Source organism: Echiichthys vipera, assembly GCF_963691815.1.
Source record: "Echiichthys vipera genome assembly, chromosome: 2".
NCBI classification, from domain to species: domain Eukaryota; kingdom Metazoa; phylum Chordata; class Actinopteri; order Perciformes; family Trachinidae; genus Echiichthys; species Echiichthys vipera.
In genome coordinates this window covers 23,186,022-23,203,138 of record NC_139827.1, presented here as the reverse complement: position 1 = coordinate 23,203,138, position 17,117 = coordinate 23,186,022, and the positions used below count along the sequence as shown (strand labels likewise).

The following is a 17,117-nucleotide window of genomic DNA, read 5'->3' as shown; positions in this document are numbered from 1 at the left end:
TTCTGAGGTGGTACGTCATGTACAAAGTTTGAGAACCACTGGTCTACGGTAAAACGCATGTTACGATTTTACATCACAATCTTGTTATGCAATATAAGAAATCATCAATACAGTGGGATTAAATCATGAGCCATTGACATCCTGTAAATGCAAGAGTGTACACAACGTGAAAAAGTTGTGATATTCTTTAAACTAGGTAGGGAGTGAGGGAGGGAGTTTCAGTTGTTATTGTTTGCTATTCAATATGAAAATATTGCATTGTTTCAGCCTTCGCTATGGAAGTTTGGGTTGGTATATTTGACATTTTAATAAATTAGTTATTTTACTAGTTCAACGGGCACTAATTACAATATAACCATTAGGTTATCTAGTGTGAATGTGACATTGTTTTCTGAAAGGGAAAAACAGTGATTTTAGCATCACAATCACGATCCCACTCATCTTCATGATGTTCCAAAACCTGGGCAAATAAAAAACAATGCTATCTGTATGGCGAGATACAATAGAATACACCCGACGAGTGACAAGATACAGTCTATTTTTATTGTGTGTGTGTGTGTTTTGGGTAAAAGTGTAATGTGACCATTGCCTATAATAAAACTGCATCAAATCTACTTATTTATATAAAAAAAAGTGCAATTATTATTTAACCATACAAGACCACAATATTTCACGAGTATGTTTTTGATTCATCCAAATTGACTACTTTTGTGACTTTTACTCTGAAGTGCGAATCTCTTCGTTTCCGCTCTCGCTGTTTCTGTTTAGCTCTGGTCGGACTGCTTTACGGAGCGGGGCAACCCCCCTCAGTGACGGCTCTTCACGCCCCTCGTGCGGGAGTGATCACCTTTCACCTATTAAACCAAACGCGCAGATAGAAAGACACACGTGTTTACAGCAATGTAGAAAAGTAAAATAAACCTGTCCTTGATTTTAAAATGATTCAATAATAGCCTACCAGAGAGAGCCTGACGAAGATGTACCATGAACTAGTATTTCTAAGGACTGACAGCATTCATGGCGTGATACAAGAGCTTATAGTAAACATATTATTTGCATTTGTTTCCCTTTCTTTTAGCTTGTAGCTCCACTGTAAGATCTTGGATATGTTTCTCTACACAGTGTGAGCTAACAGTCAGTGTTTAGTAAGTGAAGATCAGCCGGGACAAGAAGCAGCGGCTCAGACAGGCTTATCTAGGGTGATATCCAACACTACAGCTCCCACCCATCCCCAATTCTTCTCTACTATCTGGGTCAATCACCTGAGAGCCAGGAGGCTAATCATCAGCAGTGCACACTACACACAGGCTTAACAGCAAAGGATCAAACGAACGTTGGTCACTTTGCATTGTTGATAATATAATCATCAGCTGTCACACTGTTCATGTACTCTTCTAGAGCATTTATTAAAAAAAAAACAACAACATTGGGATCACAACAGGTATTTTTGTGAGACAACAAGGTTTCCTCGAACCACATTAGTTTCAGTCCTGCTGTCTGGCTGCAGATCGTCAGCTGAAACAACTTTATTTTAATGGAGCCATTAGGTGTCCCCAGCATTTTAAACACATTTCCACTCTGCATCACCCCACATGATTTTATCATGTAAGTGACAGCCAACAAATCAAAGTTGAGCTGGTGTCAACTATCAAAAGCAACTCGGCGACAGTGTAGTCCTGTTTGGCTTTTTTTAACTTTTGTTGCTCGTAGTGTGGACAGGGAACGCTCTCTCATTCTTTCCTTTTAAAACCTTTTGGAATGATTTTTAAATTGTCATGTCTTCTTAGATTAAAATGAAGTATAGATTGAATGTGGATGCGGTTAATAATTTGGTCAAAGAGCTTATAAACAGAAGCAGTCTAGCTGTCTTATCCAGTTATCCAGAGCACAGTCTGTCAAGTCTGAAAACTAGGGATGCACGATAATATTGGCAAGCCATGGGTATCGGCTGATATTGACTTTAAAATGAACTATCGGATAACACAAGACTGCTGCTTCCTTGATTAAATCTGATTAAACGCCTGGCGGCAACGTGACATATTTTAAGTAGGATGTATCTGACTGGTTTTGTTTAAAAGCAATTGTCATAAATAAATATTTAATGTTTTACATAGTTTCAATATTTTTCTTATTTTGAATAAGGAATTAATATTTCATAACTTTAGGCTTTGTATTTTATGTATGCATTTGCCCGCGGGCCAACGCGATAAGAGTATGCATAATACTATGTTAATTCCACTACAGAAGAGACCTGATGATCCCTGCAATCAGGTGTGGGGAAAAAAATAATATTTATATGTCTCAGTACAGATATCGGTTAAATGACCTGTAAAATATGGACATTTAGGATACCTGCAAAAAAATTCCAACATCGTGCCTCTCTACTGAAAACCTCTCTAATGGTGAAATGAACTTGTTAGACGCAGATGTTAGTAACATAAATAATATCTGCATTAATTATTACACACCTGCTTTAAGAACAGTCTTTTTAATGTATTAAACTTTCTTTATTGTCACATTCAAGTATACAAAGCACATCTAATCCTTCCTAAGCCTTAGAAGCAATGACCGGAGATCTACTGTCCGTCATGTCTTGTGTGCTACACCTTTGCATTGTACGTGAGGTGCTGCTGGGTACAAATAACCCAGACCAAATCAATTAGCACCACATAGAGAATTGATTCAAGTTCGAAACCCCGCTATACGTATACCAGTCTTGTTCAATTCTATGTGCATTTGTCAGAGACATAAAATGTTTATGATGGATGAAAACGCTTCTAGGTAGTCCACGTCAGAATAAATGGCCTTTACTGAGTAAAAGGCACAGACAGTGTATGATACAATGCTTTAGATCTTGAAAGACAGTAAGTAAGACAGACCCAATTATCAAAAAAAAGAAAATCCTTCCTGAGTTGATGAATACAGTACGTTTGATTAAAGTCTAGTTTTGACCACTTATTGCCAAAATGTCTATAAAAGTACGCTATGTGTCTATTTATTACGTGTGACAGTTTGATTGGCTAAAATAAACACACACACACACACACCTACAAAAACGACAGTGTACATGGGAATTAGAGTGGCATATGTTCTCTTACCTGACGCCGCATTATGGGTGACAAGTAGACAGTGAAATATGGATTTTTATCTTTTTAATGAGTATGTTTGCGAACACGTCCTGTGCTGGGTTCATGTGTTTCTCAGTAATGGGGGTCACAGTCTTCCACAAGGCTGTCTGTGATGTAGGTGACTTGCAGCAGCTCCTGATAGTAATCTTTCTCCACTTTTGTGTTGACTGTCCAAGCTACCACTTCCACTCCTCTCTCGGCCCAGTACTGGACATAGTCCCTGCAGACGGCACACAGAGACACAGTCATTCACAGTCACTCTTATTCTAGCCATTAGTGATGTTCTTACGACTGACGGTGTCAACTGCGGAAACTCACGATGACACAAAGTTCTTCTGAATGACGAAGGCTGAGATGCCACAGAGCTTCCACAGCAAGTGATGGTGCGCCCAGTCCAACGCAATGTCCATTAGTGTCATCCAGTGGTGTTTCCAGAACGATGAGAAACGCGGGACACCATCTCCCAACCGACTAAGGCTCCATGGCCGGTGGGTCAGTGCTGTGACCACTTTTGGGTCGCTCTGCCTCATCTGGTCCAGAGAGGAACAGAGACAGCAATTTAATGAAAGTGAAGGTTAGCAATGAAATACACGGCAGGAACGTGAGCTAATATTTTTGTTTATTTAATCAGTATCAGTATGTTAACCATGTGAGACTGGGTAGAGAAAAGGGAGACAAAAAGCCACCCTGTTCTCTTTCAAATAGCTTTTCTCTTTTTTCCAATGCGGTTGTAACAATATACACACGCGTTTGGACAAGACTGTCAAAATGACCTTTGAAACTGTGATTACAATGTTGCTACCACTTCCTCTGAAGACCTCATCTATAGTGCATTATGTGGGCATTTTATTTTTTTGGCAGTTTTCAAGTTTGTTATTAGTTAGGACAGACTGGAAATGGGGTGAGAGAGAAAGGGGGAGACATGCAGCAAAGGGCCACAGGTCGGATTCGAACCCCCGGCCACGTGGACCTTCAGCCTCTTTACATGGGTGTGAATGCCTTTGTAATGCACTATAGATTCCCTGATTCCAACTTGTTAAATGTGAATATTTTCGGGGGTTTTTCCTCCGGTATGACAGTAATCTGAATATCTTTGAGTTGTGGACAAAACCAAGACATTTTCAGACGTCGTCTTGGGCTTTAGGAAACACTGATCAACATGTTTCACCGTTTTCCGACACATTATAGACCAAACAACTAATCCATAAAACAAGAAAATAATCAAACAGATTAATGACAGTGAAAATAATCGTAAATTGCAGCCTTACTTCAAAGTCAGTATTGTTAATGTCATCCAGAAAGCTTTTCATTTATTGACTGTTATGTAATACGTACTGGTCAAGTTATCCCAGCTTGTATAGCTAGCATTGTTGGTGTGCGGGTAGTCTGGTTTACTACATGTACAGTGCTGGGATCATTCTGTTCACAGTGATGTGTGCAGGCTGATTACCCAATCACAATGTTCACAGTCTCGGTGATTAACGGTCAAACTTTGTTCAGGTACACTATACTACTGTCAAACACTCTCTTCCAACAAACTTCAAAGAGCCCTCTTACCCTGTAGATGACTTTGGGCTCGAAGGAGCACACAATGCTGCTGTTGTAGAGGACTGGATGTTTTTTATACAATTCTTTAAGGGCTGCGGCAGCCTGGGAGGGGAAACACATGGTTATTGTAGGACAGTCAACTGTTTTGATTTGTGTGTGTGTGAAGCTTTAATCACTGTGTGTGTTCTTGTCCAACCATTTGGTGGTGACCACCAGCTGTGTATGTTTAGATGCACAGCTGTGGAACTCGAGAATTCCTTAAAATGTGCAGAGTAAGTAAAGTACACTAATGCAATATTTAATTTAGCTTTTAAATATGCAGAATCAAATGGCACAAACACTGAAGCTTCGGTGTCTTTCAGCTTTGAGTTGCAGCCCTGTGTGGTTTCTCTGGTTCAGTTTGTTAAGATCATTCTGTACTAGCACACAGGAAAAGCTTGCTCTGTACTAAAATAATCACCATAAAATCATGTTCTCTGCTGACTGGGTACAAATCAATTAAATAAACAAGTATGACAGACCGATTGCATATACTACACTCCTGTTTTGTTTGTTAGTTTTGTTGGCTGCACCTCATCTGGATGACCTTTGACGTCAAAATAGATGGTGAGCTGCAGTTTGATGCATTCCTCCACCGCCTCCTCCAGAGTTGGGATCTTCTCTCCGGCGAACTTGTCCCTGGTGATGAAGGACAAAGATGTCCTCAGTGGGGGATGTCGGGCTCAAATGGACTATCACGCTGTTCAAATTAATTTACCTTTAACGTGGTAAACATTACACTTGACTTTGATCAGAGATACACCTGACTTCTATCAGGGTTATAATGAAATGCATATGATAATGTTCATGTGTCTGTGTGAAAAGGCTCTAAGCATCTGATACTTTTTTTTTAGACAGGACTCATTTTCACAGGAAGGGTGGGGGAATATAACTACCAGCCGGGGCCCTATTTGACTGTTCAAAGTGTGAAGGTAATGAAAGAAGTATTTGCTCCTGTAATTATCATCCCAAATATTGGCACACCTTTACATTATGAAGAATCAATAGAATCAAGATAATTTTAGTTCACAACCTGCTATTTATGCTACTTTCATGACTCGTGAGACCGTGGCTTCTCAGGTTAACAACATCTCCTCTCTATTCTGTCAAATTTGAGACAAATTACAAAAATTTCTCAATCATGTAAATTGTTGGGAACGATGGAGATGTCCTGTGATATCGATAGATAATAGATACCGTGTAATGCTGGTGATTCTGTTTCACTCACTGTATGATTTTCTAGTTGAAATCTTGTTGTGGCAAGGTCCTGGGTGGTGTTTACATTGTGTCTTTACTGAATTTATCCTAAATCCATTGAGGGGCTGTTTTGCATTTTTCTTGTGTTTGTTCTGAGCTGCGCTTAGAAGCCTGGTGGTTATTTGTCTAATTATGTATTAATAAAAACTTGCCCCTCTTGTTTCTGGTTTGATTATAGCAATGTGTTAAACATATTTTCAACATCTCGATTCAGTGTTTTCTTACAAATGTCTCGGAGGCCTCCAGTATCCATGCGCACAGATTATCACCATCAAACATCTCCATGTGTAACTGTAAAATGATCAATTCCACCCCCAGCTGTACATGAACAATATATTCTGTTCGAGGCAATTCTGCTGCAGAAAGCAGATTTGAGACAAGCCTCTCGGTGGAAAGACAATACCCTGACCTGCTCCTGAAAGCAACATTAGCTAGTTGCCACCAAACATAAGTCACAACGCACTACAATATAACTTTTTGGCCCACAGTATTCAACACTTTAAACTTCCAGTTAGCTGAGAAAACATGATTGCGTTATCTGCTACTACACCTTCATGTTACTTTTGGGACATTTAGCAAAAAGACTGCTTCGCAATGGTCCCTTCTTTTTATCTTTTTTGCCCCAAATAATGTACCAATCATCTTATATTTCTCTACCCACAACTGTCTTTACACACAAGGATTAATGGGTTGCATACAGCCTCTTTTCGATCAATGTTAAATGTGCATGTAGCCTACAAAAACCTGTAACATCCAAAATCTAAAGCATCAGCTGCAAAAATTGCCTAAAAAAAGGGAATGCCCATCTGTCTGCATGTTTATATATGCATTCTAAGCTACATCCCTTTTCCTTACCTGAGTCGATGTTTAGCAGCTGCGTCTAGTTTGACCAACTCAGACAGTCTCATCTGGCTGAGTGGTCCCGACCCATTGGTGGTCCGGTCCACAGTCTCATCGTGCATCAGTATTGGAACGCCGTCTGCTGAGAACTCCAGGTCCAACTCCACGCCTGTCGCCCCATTCTTACTGGCCTAGAGTAGGAAAGATAAAGAAGAGGTGGGAAGCCAAGTATTCCAGGAGGGTTTGCTTCTGGTCATGACCAGAAATCTGTGAAAATCTTCACTTAAAAAGTGGAAAATCCATCTGAACCCTAGCTTTAACCTCACTGACTTAGGCCTTATTTAAAAAAAAAAAAAAAAAAAATATATATATATATATATATATATATATATATATGAAGTTGTCAACTGGAGAGCATTGAAATACACACCTTGTTCAGGGCACATTGTTTTACACATATATTTTAAAGGCCTTAAAAATAAAGTGTCTGTCAGACTAGGGGTGGGACAAAATATTGATACCGCAATTTATTGCATACTTCCTCTTGCAATACATTATCGATACACTGGCACCAAATATCATTTTTTAGAGAGAGAAACACATTAAATTATTGTTTTTTTATTTTTGCTTTCTTTAAATTATATATAACTTATTTTACATTGGAATGATGGCAATTGGACATGGAGAAGTTGCAGTCAGAGCGTGTGAGTGTGTGTGTGTGTGTGTGTGTGTGTGTGTGTGTTTGTGTGTGTTAAAGTGGGATTAAATAGAGACTGCATTGTGTTGTACATTGTTCCATCTCAGTTGTCAAATTCTGTGAAACTGACACCACAATGCAATGAATACATACATTCCTATTTGTTGCCTTTTTATTTCAGAATCACTCTAACGTGATACCATTGTTATTGTGCAAACGTACCATGATGATACAAGAGTTACTCTGCGATTCCCACCCCTAGGTCAGACAATAGAGATGGTGTATATGTGTCTCACAAACAATCACAAGGTGGCTGACCTGCTATGGAAACTGCAGTTCAAAGAATAGCAGTTTGATTAATGTGTAGTGCTTCATGTTCACAATGTTGAGCAACAGTTGTTAAAAAGGGACATGATGCCCTGATTCCCTTCCCCATTCATAGTAGGGATTTTACATCCCGTCACCTTAAAGAACTATGGCAATATTTTATCAATGTACACAGGGATGAAGATATGACATAAAAGATACTTCAGCCTCTAGTGGGGCACAACACCACTAGAGGCTGAAGTATCTTCTATGTCATATCTTCATCCCTTGTCACCACTGGTAACACGATGTGGCTGTGAGTGAGAACCATCAGTAGTGCTGCATGCCAGCAGGCAAGGCAAGAGTCTGCCTGGGGTCCTAGGTCACTCCAACAACTCCTTAACCTGCAATGGTGATGAACGCTGATTCGAGGCCCCCTTTGAATTTTTGCCCAGGGCCCCACCAGACTCTAGAATCGCCACTGAGAATCATTCCAGGGTATGTGAAAGGGGAGTAACACCTAAACTCCCTCTACCATCCTCTCACCTCCCGTATGGCGACTATCGTATTCTCCGGTGCGTCGTGCCCACCGCCCCGGTGAGCAACCACCGACACCTTGCCGGAACCCACTGCGCCCTTGTCTGGGTGCAGCACTTGCCGGGCCCGGCTGGCCGGTACCTGAGGGAACCGGAACATGGCTAGGAAGAGGTAGAGCGAGGCGGTGAGGGCGGTTGTCCACATCGGGCTCCGGGTCCCGAGCAGGACCACCACGAAAACGACCGAGTACAGGGTGACTTCATCTCCCAGCTGCAGCATTGCTGTGCTCTTTCTGACCGGGGGAGTCAGAGAGAAGTCAAGTATCTGCCTGTCAGTGTAGGGTTAGCTGACGTTAGCTGACGTTAGCTCCACGTCCCGCTGACTTCACGTTCCTCGGACGCTCTGTCTGAGATAGGCTCATGCTCCGCCTAGCTAAGTGTTAACATTAGCCACTCAAGTCGATCAAGAAAACACCGAATAACCGGGAGAAACCCTGCAACTGCTCTGACAGTGAACACGAGAAACCGGAACAGCGACACTGTGCAGCGGATATGACGACAGCTCCGTTTTGCTATCGTAAATTACGTTTCGTAAACCCACCCAAAAAACAATATTAATTAATAATAATAATAATAATAATAATAATAATAATAATAATAATAATAATAATACATTCTTTGATTAACTATTTCCTGTGGTCCCCGTTTGACTATTGTTGTCATTGTTTAGTCATGTTTTAATTTTTATATCATTTTAGATATATTCTTTAGCTATATTTTTATATGGATTATTTGCACACTGGACTTATTTGTATGAATATCTTTTTTTTGCTGATTGTTTGCTTGTTCTTAATTTGAAATAAAGATTTCTAAATAAAATAAAAGATTAGATTTGGGTAAGGTTTTAATAAAATCTTAATTAAATTAATCTACAGTAATAACTAACAATTTTCCCGCAATGGGGCCCACGAACAAACAAACCATTAAAAATGTCTATCTTAAATAAAATATATGTACATATGTATTAAAAATGTCCATTGAGTACTTCCGGGTCAGAGTGTGTACGTCACCTTAGCTAACAGACGTCACAGCCCTTGAAGTGTTGACTTTGGTATGTCTCTTATTTCTAAAAAGAAGACTCGTGTTTCTATATTTTCCTTCTTCTATTCAACATGTCGTCGGTCATGGTGAGCCTCTTTCTTTCTCAAACTCTTTCGCTGCTTTCATTGTTGCCATACATCATAAAAAAGTGTGAAAGTTTAATTATTAACGTTAGCCATATAAGCTAACTGCTCACTTACCCGAATGAATGAAAACTCAGTCAGAAGTTTTGTTTCTCTAATATGTCCAGCTCCGGTTAATATATAATTACACCGTAGTTGTTATGCGTTTACTGTTTGTTTTGTCTACTTCACTTCTTATTAAAACAAAACAGAAGCATACTGACTGTAAACAGGCTGCAAGGGGATTTCTTCTTGGGGACTGACCTGAACTGAAAAACTGTTAATTAAAGACAACACACTTAGTGCCACTGCAGCCATGATGATGCTTAATATACGTAGGATGGCCAAAATAACAGGAACACCTGAATAATACAATGCACAACGATCGATTATTTATGTAAGCATTTTGTTGCAAACGAGAGATGTATTGCATATTTACTTAAAAATGACAACAATTAATCAGTTATCAAAGTTTTTGCAGACATATTTTATGCTGATCGGCTCATAAATTTACCTGCAAATTATTTTAGCTCTAGTTAAGTGTCAGATGTGTCTGTTATTTTTCTACAGATGAGGTCAGTGGTGCTGCGCCGGTTAACCTCCCACATCCTGTTCTGTACCAGAGGATCATGTCTACTCACAAGTCAAATTAATTTTCAGGGAGCAGCCTCATTCACCCCCCTTATACCTAAAACCACAGCCCTGGTCAGGTACTCTGACTTGTCCACTCAGAAGTACACCATGATTTACAAACTGCAGCACATTAAGCTCCTCGGAGCTGTGTCTCGGCTCAAACTGCTCCAAACGGCCATCACCCTGATCATCTTGCCCCCAGTGTACTTCTTCTACTTCCAAGGAGACGTCCCGTTCTTTCTTGTCAGCTACTCAACAGGGATAGCGCTGTTCGCTGGTGCCATGCTCTACACTGCCAGTCACTTCTTCAGGAGGGTAGTCGGGATGATGTACCTGGATCAGTCCCAGACCACGCTCAAAGTGTCCCACCTCACCTTCTGGGGCAGGCGCTGTGATATCTACCTGCCTGTGTCAGATGTTATGACCATTGCGGATACAGGGGACCCCGTAAATGAGACGATAGTGAAGCTAAAGAGATACAGCAGTCCCCAGACGATGTATTTCTCCACTCATTTTGGACGTGTGCTGGACAAACAGGGTTTTGAGAAGGTCTTCGGGTCATAAAAAGAGGATAATTTGTTCAGAATGGGATGGTAATAGTCCACAGTGAATTCTCCTAATTATTATGTTCAAAATATAATGTATTTTTATGAGAAGGATTTGTTTTCTGTGGGAAAAAAACATTATAGAGTGGAAGACAGATGTGGGTACAATCTGTGACTTGAGAGATGTCGGCTGTTATTGGTCTGATGTGTCCAACCTGAATAATGAGCTACTTCAATATTTAGTGACACTTTAGTGATTGGAACATAAGGATGCATATCTACAGACTTCAGCAGGACTGTGACCTTCAGAGTGGAACAGATGCCAGTGACCAGTGTGTAATATTTTAAGAGTATTGAGATCTCTTTGATCTGGTAACCAGTATCTTAAAAGGTGTGAAGCAGAAAAAAGCCAAATAAAATCGAAAACTCTTGGTACAAGTGAGGTTGTCCTGATATTTTTTTTATTCATGTTGCATCTCAAAAACCATGACCAACAAAAGTACAATTTAAAAAAATCCTTTACTAAAAGCTACTATCAAGGTAAATAATGAAGCAGAGTACATTTTTTTAAACATCGTTAGTGATTTGTGGTTGAACAGTGATTTCAGTCATGTTACCTGAGATACTGAGAGAAAGTCGCTGGCACTCTGAGGAGAAGTTATGCGCGAAAACGTAGACGTTATAAACACACCTGTAGTCCCCTTGGTGGCTATGGTCTGCAGCAGGAAACAGAAAGTGGGCAGTGTGATTGACCGCTTTCTGGGTGTAGCTGTGTGTTGTTTTGGAGACATGGAAGGTGAGCTGGAAAGAGCCTCCTGTGAACTGTGGTTTAATGGAGCAGCTGATGGTGATGTCAGAGGACTCGCGGACCCCATTGATGGAGGGAGAGATGGAGATCACAGATCTGTAAAGACAGTTGGAGATGTTTGATGGAGCAGATCTCGCCTATCTGTTCGAAAAAGACATTGGAACACTGGTCACTTGTCTAGTTTCATGCAATCATGACCATTGCTCTGGATAACAGTAAAGTTGAGTACACCTCTGTGGTTGATGTCTCTGAAGGTATTACCTGAGCAGCTGATCTCCAGGCTGTTTGAGGAGTGCCAGGGCCTTGTTGATACAAGCTCTCTCAGTGCAGATCCAGACTGAACTCTGGAGGAACTGATCCCCCACACATCTGTTGCTGCATAAGGCTTTATTTCAGCTGAAACAGCAAAGCCACATTTCACCCTTCTATACACGAAAGATGCTGACTCCAGATCCCCTCTCAAGCCAGCCACTGGTTTCCAGTCACCCTGGAGATTCATTTCCAGTCTACCAGCGCAACCACTGCCTCCTTTCACCAACCTGACATTATTAGGCTCTGAGCAGACACAAGAAAATGATTGAGGTTCAAAATGAATTCTTTACATTGGAAACAGTTGTAAAAACAATCTTATCTGCCTTTATTTTTTCATTACATCACATGGCTTTGAATCAGCAGATAGATAGATAGTTTGCCCAGTAGTCATGGAATTTTAGATGTTTTGAGTTTTCATTATTATAAAGAGTGGCATACATTGAAATATCGAAATAACTATTAAAGGGATTATTCATGGCGCCCAGATAAACCCTTATGACGAACATACTAAACTGATAGAGTGAACATATTATTATAATGATATTAGCATTGTTGTGAGCAAATTGTGATGTTTTCCTTTACCCGAGCAGGTGAGTCCTATAGGTGAGCAGGTGTTTCTAGCTGACCCATCGCTTTCACACTCCAGGGGAGTAGACTCTTGCATCTGCACTGAAACTCTTGGGGTCTCGTATTTTCATAGAGTGCCCTCTGGAGGTTAAAAGGATCCCCACAGCCAAGCTCTCTACATACCACATCTGCATCCTGCCGGTCGAAATCACCTTTACAGCCTGAGGACCATGACTGGTTTTCAGAAAGGGTGTGTGAGAGAGTAAGCGCAATAAAATAAGTGTTGCAGGCAGTAAACAGAACTTTGATGGAGGAATGTAAAATGCAACAAACAAACCAACAGTGAAGAAAAACAAAATATATCATGCAAAGCTAATGGAAGAAATACAATAAAGCCACACCACTTCATATGCACCTCCTGTCTATTTTCTATGTCTTGATTTTGAGAGATAACCCTCACTGATGGTGTTACCTGAGCAGGTGATCTCAAAGCTGGAAGAGGAATACCTGGGCTTCATTGACAAATCGTCTCTTGGTGCAGATCCAGACTGACAACTGGTAGTACTTATTTTCCATGCAAGTCTTGCTGAGTACCTGTGTTTGATTTTTGCTGAATGAGCAGAGTCATAGTTAAACTGTCTGCACACCACAGCTGCTGCTCTCAGGTTCCAGTCAAAAAGAGGGTCATACACTGGTTTCCACTCATTGTGGAGTTTCATTTTCAGTGTGTGGCTCCTCCCACCAACCTGATATTAGCAGGTTCTGAAAGGAAACACACACTCACTTGAATGGGTGAGAGGAGATTAAAACATGACCGCTGTTTCTCTTGTCTTTCATTTACCTGGTGAATCATGTTCTATAACCTGAAGAGCTGAGGAGGAAAAAAAGTTGAAAAATGGAAAGTATAACATGATCAGAACAGAGCAAACACTCACAAGCTGCTTTATGGAGCGCTGTTGACATCATGGAGATTAGTGGCTAGTTGTACAAAATGTTAGACTCTGCGAAAATAATATGAAAAGACTCAGACTGTTTGTAAATTATCTTACATTTAAATAGGATGATACGTTCATTGAGAGTGTTTTAAAAAGGCATATTGGTGTAGAAAACTATTTTATTGAAGCATATGATGTGCTATGAATCCATACTGTTTGGTCAACATCAAGCGGCAAATTGGAATTAGTAGGTTAGAAGTTGTTTATACAGCGTGATGGGGCCAACACAGACAGCCAAGAGAACATTGAAGAGGGGATATAAGGGAATCTCCACATTTGACATATTTCTTATAACTTCTTATGCCTCCTTTATTTCCACACAAGTGTTCTGTAAACTGCTGGAAATCCAATTTCCCTGTGGGAGTCATCCCAAAGAGATCAATAAAGAGAAGTCTAAGTCTCTAAGTCTAAGTCTTTTAGTGGATTTACTCCACAGATTCAGCATTACATTCCTATAAACGCCAAAATCAAAAGTGTGCTTAGTGTGCTGCAGTGAGATAACGTCTTTGTTATTCCACATGTCCTGTAACCGACATTACCCTCAATGCAACTCCACCACCACCTACAGTTGATTTAGTAGCCTGGAGCTGCTGGCCTCAAACAGGAGCAGGCTACAGAGGTTCATGCAGCTCTCTCTGGATCCAAAGAAGTCTTTATACAACATGTTTCACTTTGCAGTTGTACCCCCAAGACTTGTGAACAGACTAAAACGTGTAAAACCTATGTTTATGTTTATTATTAAGATCCCCATTAGATTCTGTCTTAGACAGTTGCTACTCTACCTGGGGGTCTCTACAATTTCACAACACTCTTACATTAGCTGGTTTACAAACATACCTAACATTTATAAGGATCACAACAAGAGTACAACAAGACAAACAACAAAATACATTACACAACAGTCAGCTAAACTCAAAACGTGTAATACATACGGTCGCTCTATAATAACGTATCTTTTCAAAAGCTGATAAGGAAAAAGAAAGGAAATTGGCATATTGCTGAGTCACTTTTCAGGATTAAGGCAGAAACTTTCTACAGTGTTTTCTTGTGTAAACAAGTACAATCTTTTTGTTAGAACTTTTTTTTTTTTATCACTTTCACAAATCAAAATGCCTGGTAGTCAATTCCATGCCACTATCGCTCGGTAATGCACTGTCCTTCTTATTAAATTACTTCTACATGGAGGCGACAGAAAACGGCCTTCCAAAGCCTGTCCAGTAGAGTACTGATGTGTGCCAGAAAAAAAAGACAGTTTAAAATACAGTATTTCAGGGACTTTGGTTCTAACCATATTTCTAATAAAACTAAGTAAAGGAAAGATGGTAGGAGTTCCCATTTAAGATTAAATTGCCACAGGACGTACTACTCAGTCTATTATAACGTGCGTCGTTAGCTCTGGGGAAGCTGTCAAAGTCTGTGAAAACAAAATAACCCAAGCAAAGGAATTCCATTGAAAAGGTCTATACTAATGCTTTTAAGAAAATGTTTTAGAACATACAGTAATTCTTGCCTAAAAAACACAATGAGCACCTTTTGTTTAATCAGCAAACAGGGAATTATCCATATTAATACAATAAATTCTCTTATTTACCTTATTGGTAATCTAAATCCTCTACAGTTAAAGTTGTGTTCAGTGAAATAAAGTGATGAAAACTGCTAAAAAAAACTATGTATTGTCCATACCTGCCTGCATTTACTGATCTGCATGGAGCTTATTTTTTTCTCCACTCATGTAGTATGTTAGTTTGACCGGCAGAGGTCACTAGACTCCATGTAACACTCGTACAATTTTATTTAGCAGCTGAGCAGAGTGTCAGTAACCCAGGTCATCCATGCAGATGGAGTGGTATCTTAATTTCATAAGCTGCACTGATGATTATTACCTAGTCACTACCTGCTGTATTCCTCACTTTGGCAGGTATATGAATATTATGTGGTGTAACAATACATAACTTCACCAAACTCTGCAGCAAATACCCCTGTCTGTAATTGTACCCCCTCATAATTGTTTGCTACTTTAAGTTATATCACCACATTCTTTGCCAGTCAGTCCCTCATCTGCACGATGACAAGGATGAAAAGACATAAACACACGTCTTGCTCTGGCACCAACTGACAATGCATGGGAACAGTGTGGTTTACATGTCATATGTTGAATGGTTTGTCTTCCTACGGCTCGCTGTTTACATTAGTGTGTTCTGTTAATCTATACAGCTACTCAGTCTGAAACGTCCAGCAGATAGGGATTGAACTGGATGTTATTGTGTGGTTGCAGTCACACCCTGGATAAAGAACACCCTCAGTTCACCTATGGATTCCCAAAAGAACACTTGAGAACATGAACAAAGGAACAAAGGTCCTGGATTGGAGTTTTTTCCTCTGCAAAACCTCCGTGTATTGAAAGGGATTCTGGCAGCCCAGAGGGCTTCTTTCATGTCTTGAAGGGCCCTGGAGAGCCCTGCTCCACTGTAGGAAAACCCCACTTCTACTTGTTGCTGTCCTGCTCCAAAACGTCCAACTACAGACCCACCTCTGTTTGTTTTTGTCATTGTTAATAACCGAGACGAGCTTCCTATGATCAACAATATTGCATTGACCTCAACTCCTTTCTCGCCTGAGTGATTTTGCTTTTATATTCAATACAATTTCCTGTGTTTATGAAGAGTTTGGCTGCTTTTCTCTGACTCATTAGTCAATAACAATATATAGGAAGGTAAATGCAGTCTTTTAGAACAGATGTGTAATACTCTTAAGTATGTCTGACCGCTTTTGTTTTCCCAAAGAGGCATTCATCACAGCGCAACCTGGATGCCATCGTGTTTGCATCACTCCCTATAAGTGCTAAACTAAGGCCATTGCTCCCTGGGGCTTACATGACGCTGCTATGATCAACTGTCCAGCCATGCCAGATCCTGGTAATCACACATCTATCATGCGGGCACTTTGTTCCCTTACATTGTTTACCACATTCAAGATTGCTTTTGGCACAATATTTCGGATCTTTATTACACAAAAGGGAAACCTTCCTGTCTGTTAGGATTTCCTCTTGTTTTCAATAATCAAAAGGCTCAGGCTAAAATAATCCAGAGTTGGATTTATTTTGGCTCGAGTCAAGTTTTAGATCAGTATGTTTTTTTTTATTAAAACATGATGTTGTGATAGTACAAACAGTGTGGCCCTTTGATATTTTTTGTTATTTTATTTGTGTTTCGCGACATTTTCTGGTCTTTGACCTTGACTAATTATATAAAATTGCACTTTAGTCCTTGGTATTCTTGAGGTTTCATTATCAAAATATATGGTTAATTGCCTCATCATTTGAACTAACACGATGTATTATTTTAATGGAAACATATGCATACAGTCATTAAGACTTGTTTTATCTACATCTCTGCTTAGTTTGACCATGTGATATCAAAACAATACACTATATATTAACAACATTTTTCTCAAGGAGTTAGGGCTGGTTAGACATTTTGGAAAATATGCTTTATTGCAAAGAGTTAGATGAGAAGATTGATACTACTATCATATCTGTGTGTTAAGAGTGGAGCTGGAGGGGATTAGCTAGCCTAGCTTAGTTTAGCATAAAGGATACAACCAGGAAACAGCTAGCCTGGCTCTGTCGAGATGCTGAAAAATATGCCTACCAACAACTCTAAAGTTGACTAATACACATGTTG

The 17,117-nt window shown here is 40.0% G+C and overlaps 2 protein-coding genes across 2 annotated transcripts; one reads left to right on the top strand and one right to left on the bottom strand.

The window, feature by feature from the left end:
• Window positions 1–2,556: 2,556 nt before the first annotated feature.
• gde1 (glycerophosphodiester phosphodiesterase 1) lies at window positions 2,557–8,857 on the bottom strand. The gene is made up of 6 exons (XM_083925159.1): window positions 8,362–8,857; window positions 6,828–7,003; window positions 5,249–5,354; window positions 4,686–4,778; window positions 3,447–3,658; window positions 2,557–3,348 (listed from the first exon to the last, which is right to left on the bottom strand). The coding sequence occupies exons 1-6, from the start codon at window positions 8,629–8,631 to the stop codon at window positions 3,201–3,203; spliced, it is 1,005 nt and encodes a 334-aa protein (XP_083781285.1). The 5' UTR covers window positions 8,632–8,857; the 3' UTR covers window positions 2,557–3,200.
• Window positions 8,858–9,434: 577 nt separating this feature from the next.
• tmem186 (transmembrane protein 186) lies at window positions 9,435–10,906 on the top strand. The gene is made up of 2 exons (XM_083934751.1): window positions 9,435–9,538; window positions 10,145–10,906. The coding sequence occupies exons 1-2, from the start codon at window positions 9,524–9,526 to the stop codon at window positions 10,769–10,771; spliced, it is 642 nt and encodes a 213-aa protein (XP_083790877.1). The 5' UTR covers window positions 9,435–9,523; the 3' UTR covers window positions 10,772–10,906.
• The last annotated feature ends 6,211 nt before the right edge of the window (window positions 10,907–17,117 follow it).

Excerpts from the sequence above, each read along its gene's own strand:
- gde1 (XM_083925159.1), bottom strand. The coding sequence starts at position 8,631 with ATGCTGCAGCTGGGAGATGAAGTCACCCTGTACTCGGTCGTTTTCGTG. Across the intron at positions 5,355-6,827 it reads GCTGCTAAACATCGACTCAG|GGACAAGTTCGCCGGAGAGA; the intron begins GTAAGGAAAAGG and ends CTTCATCACCAG. Across the intron at positions 4,779-5,248 it reads TCAAAGGTCATCCAGATGAG|GCTGCCGCAGCCCTTAAAGA; the intron begins GTGCAGCCAACA and ends TTCCCCTCCCAG.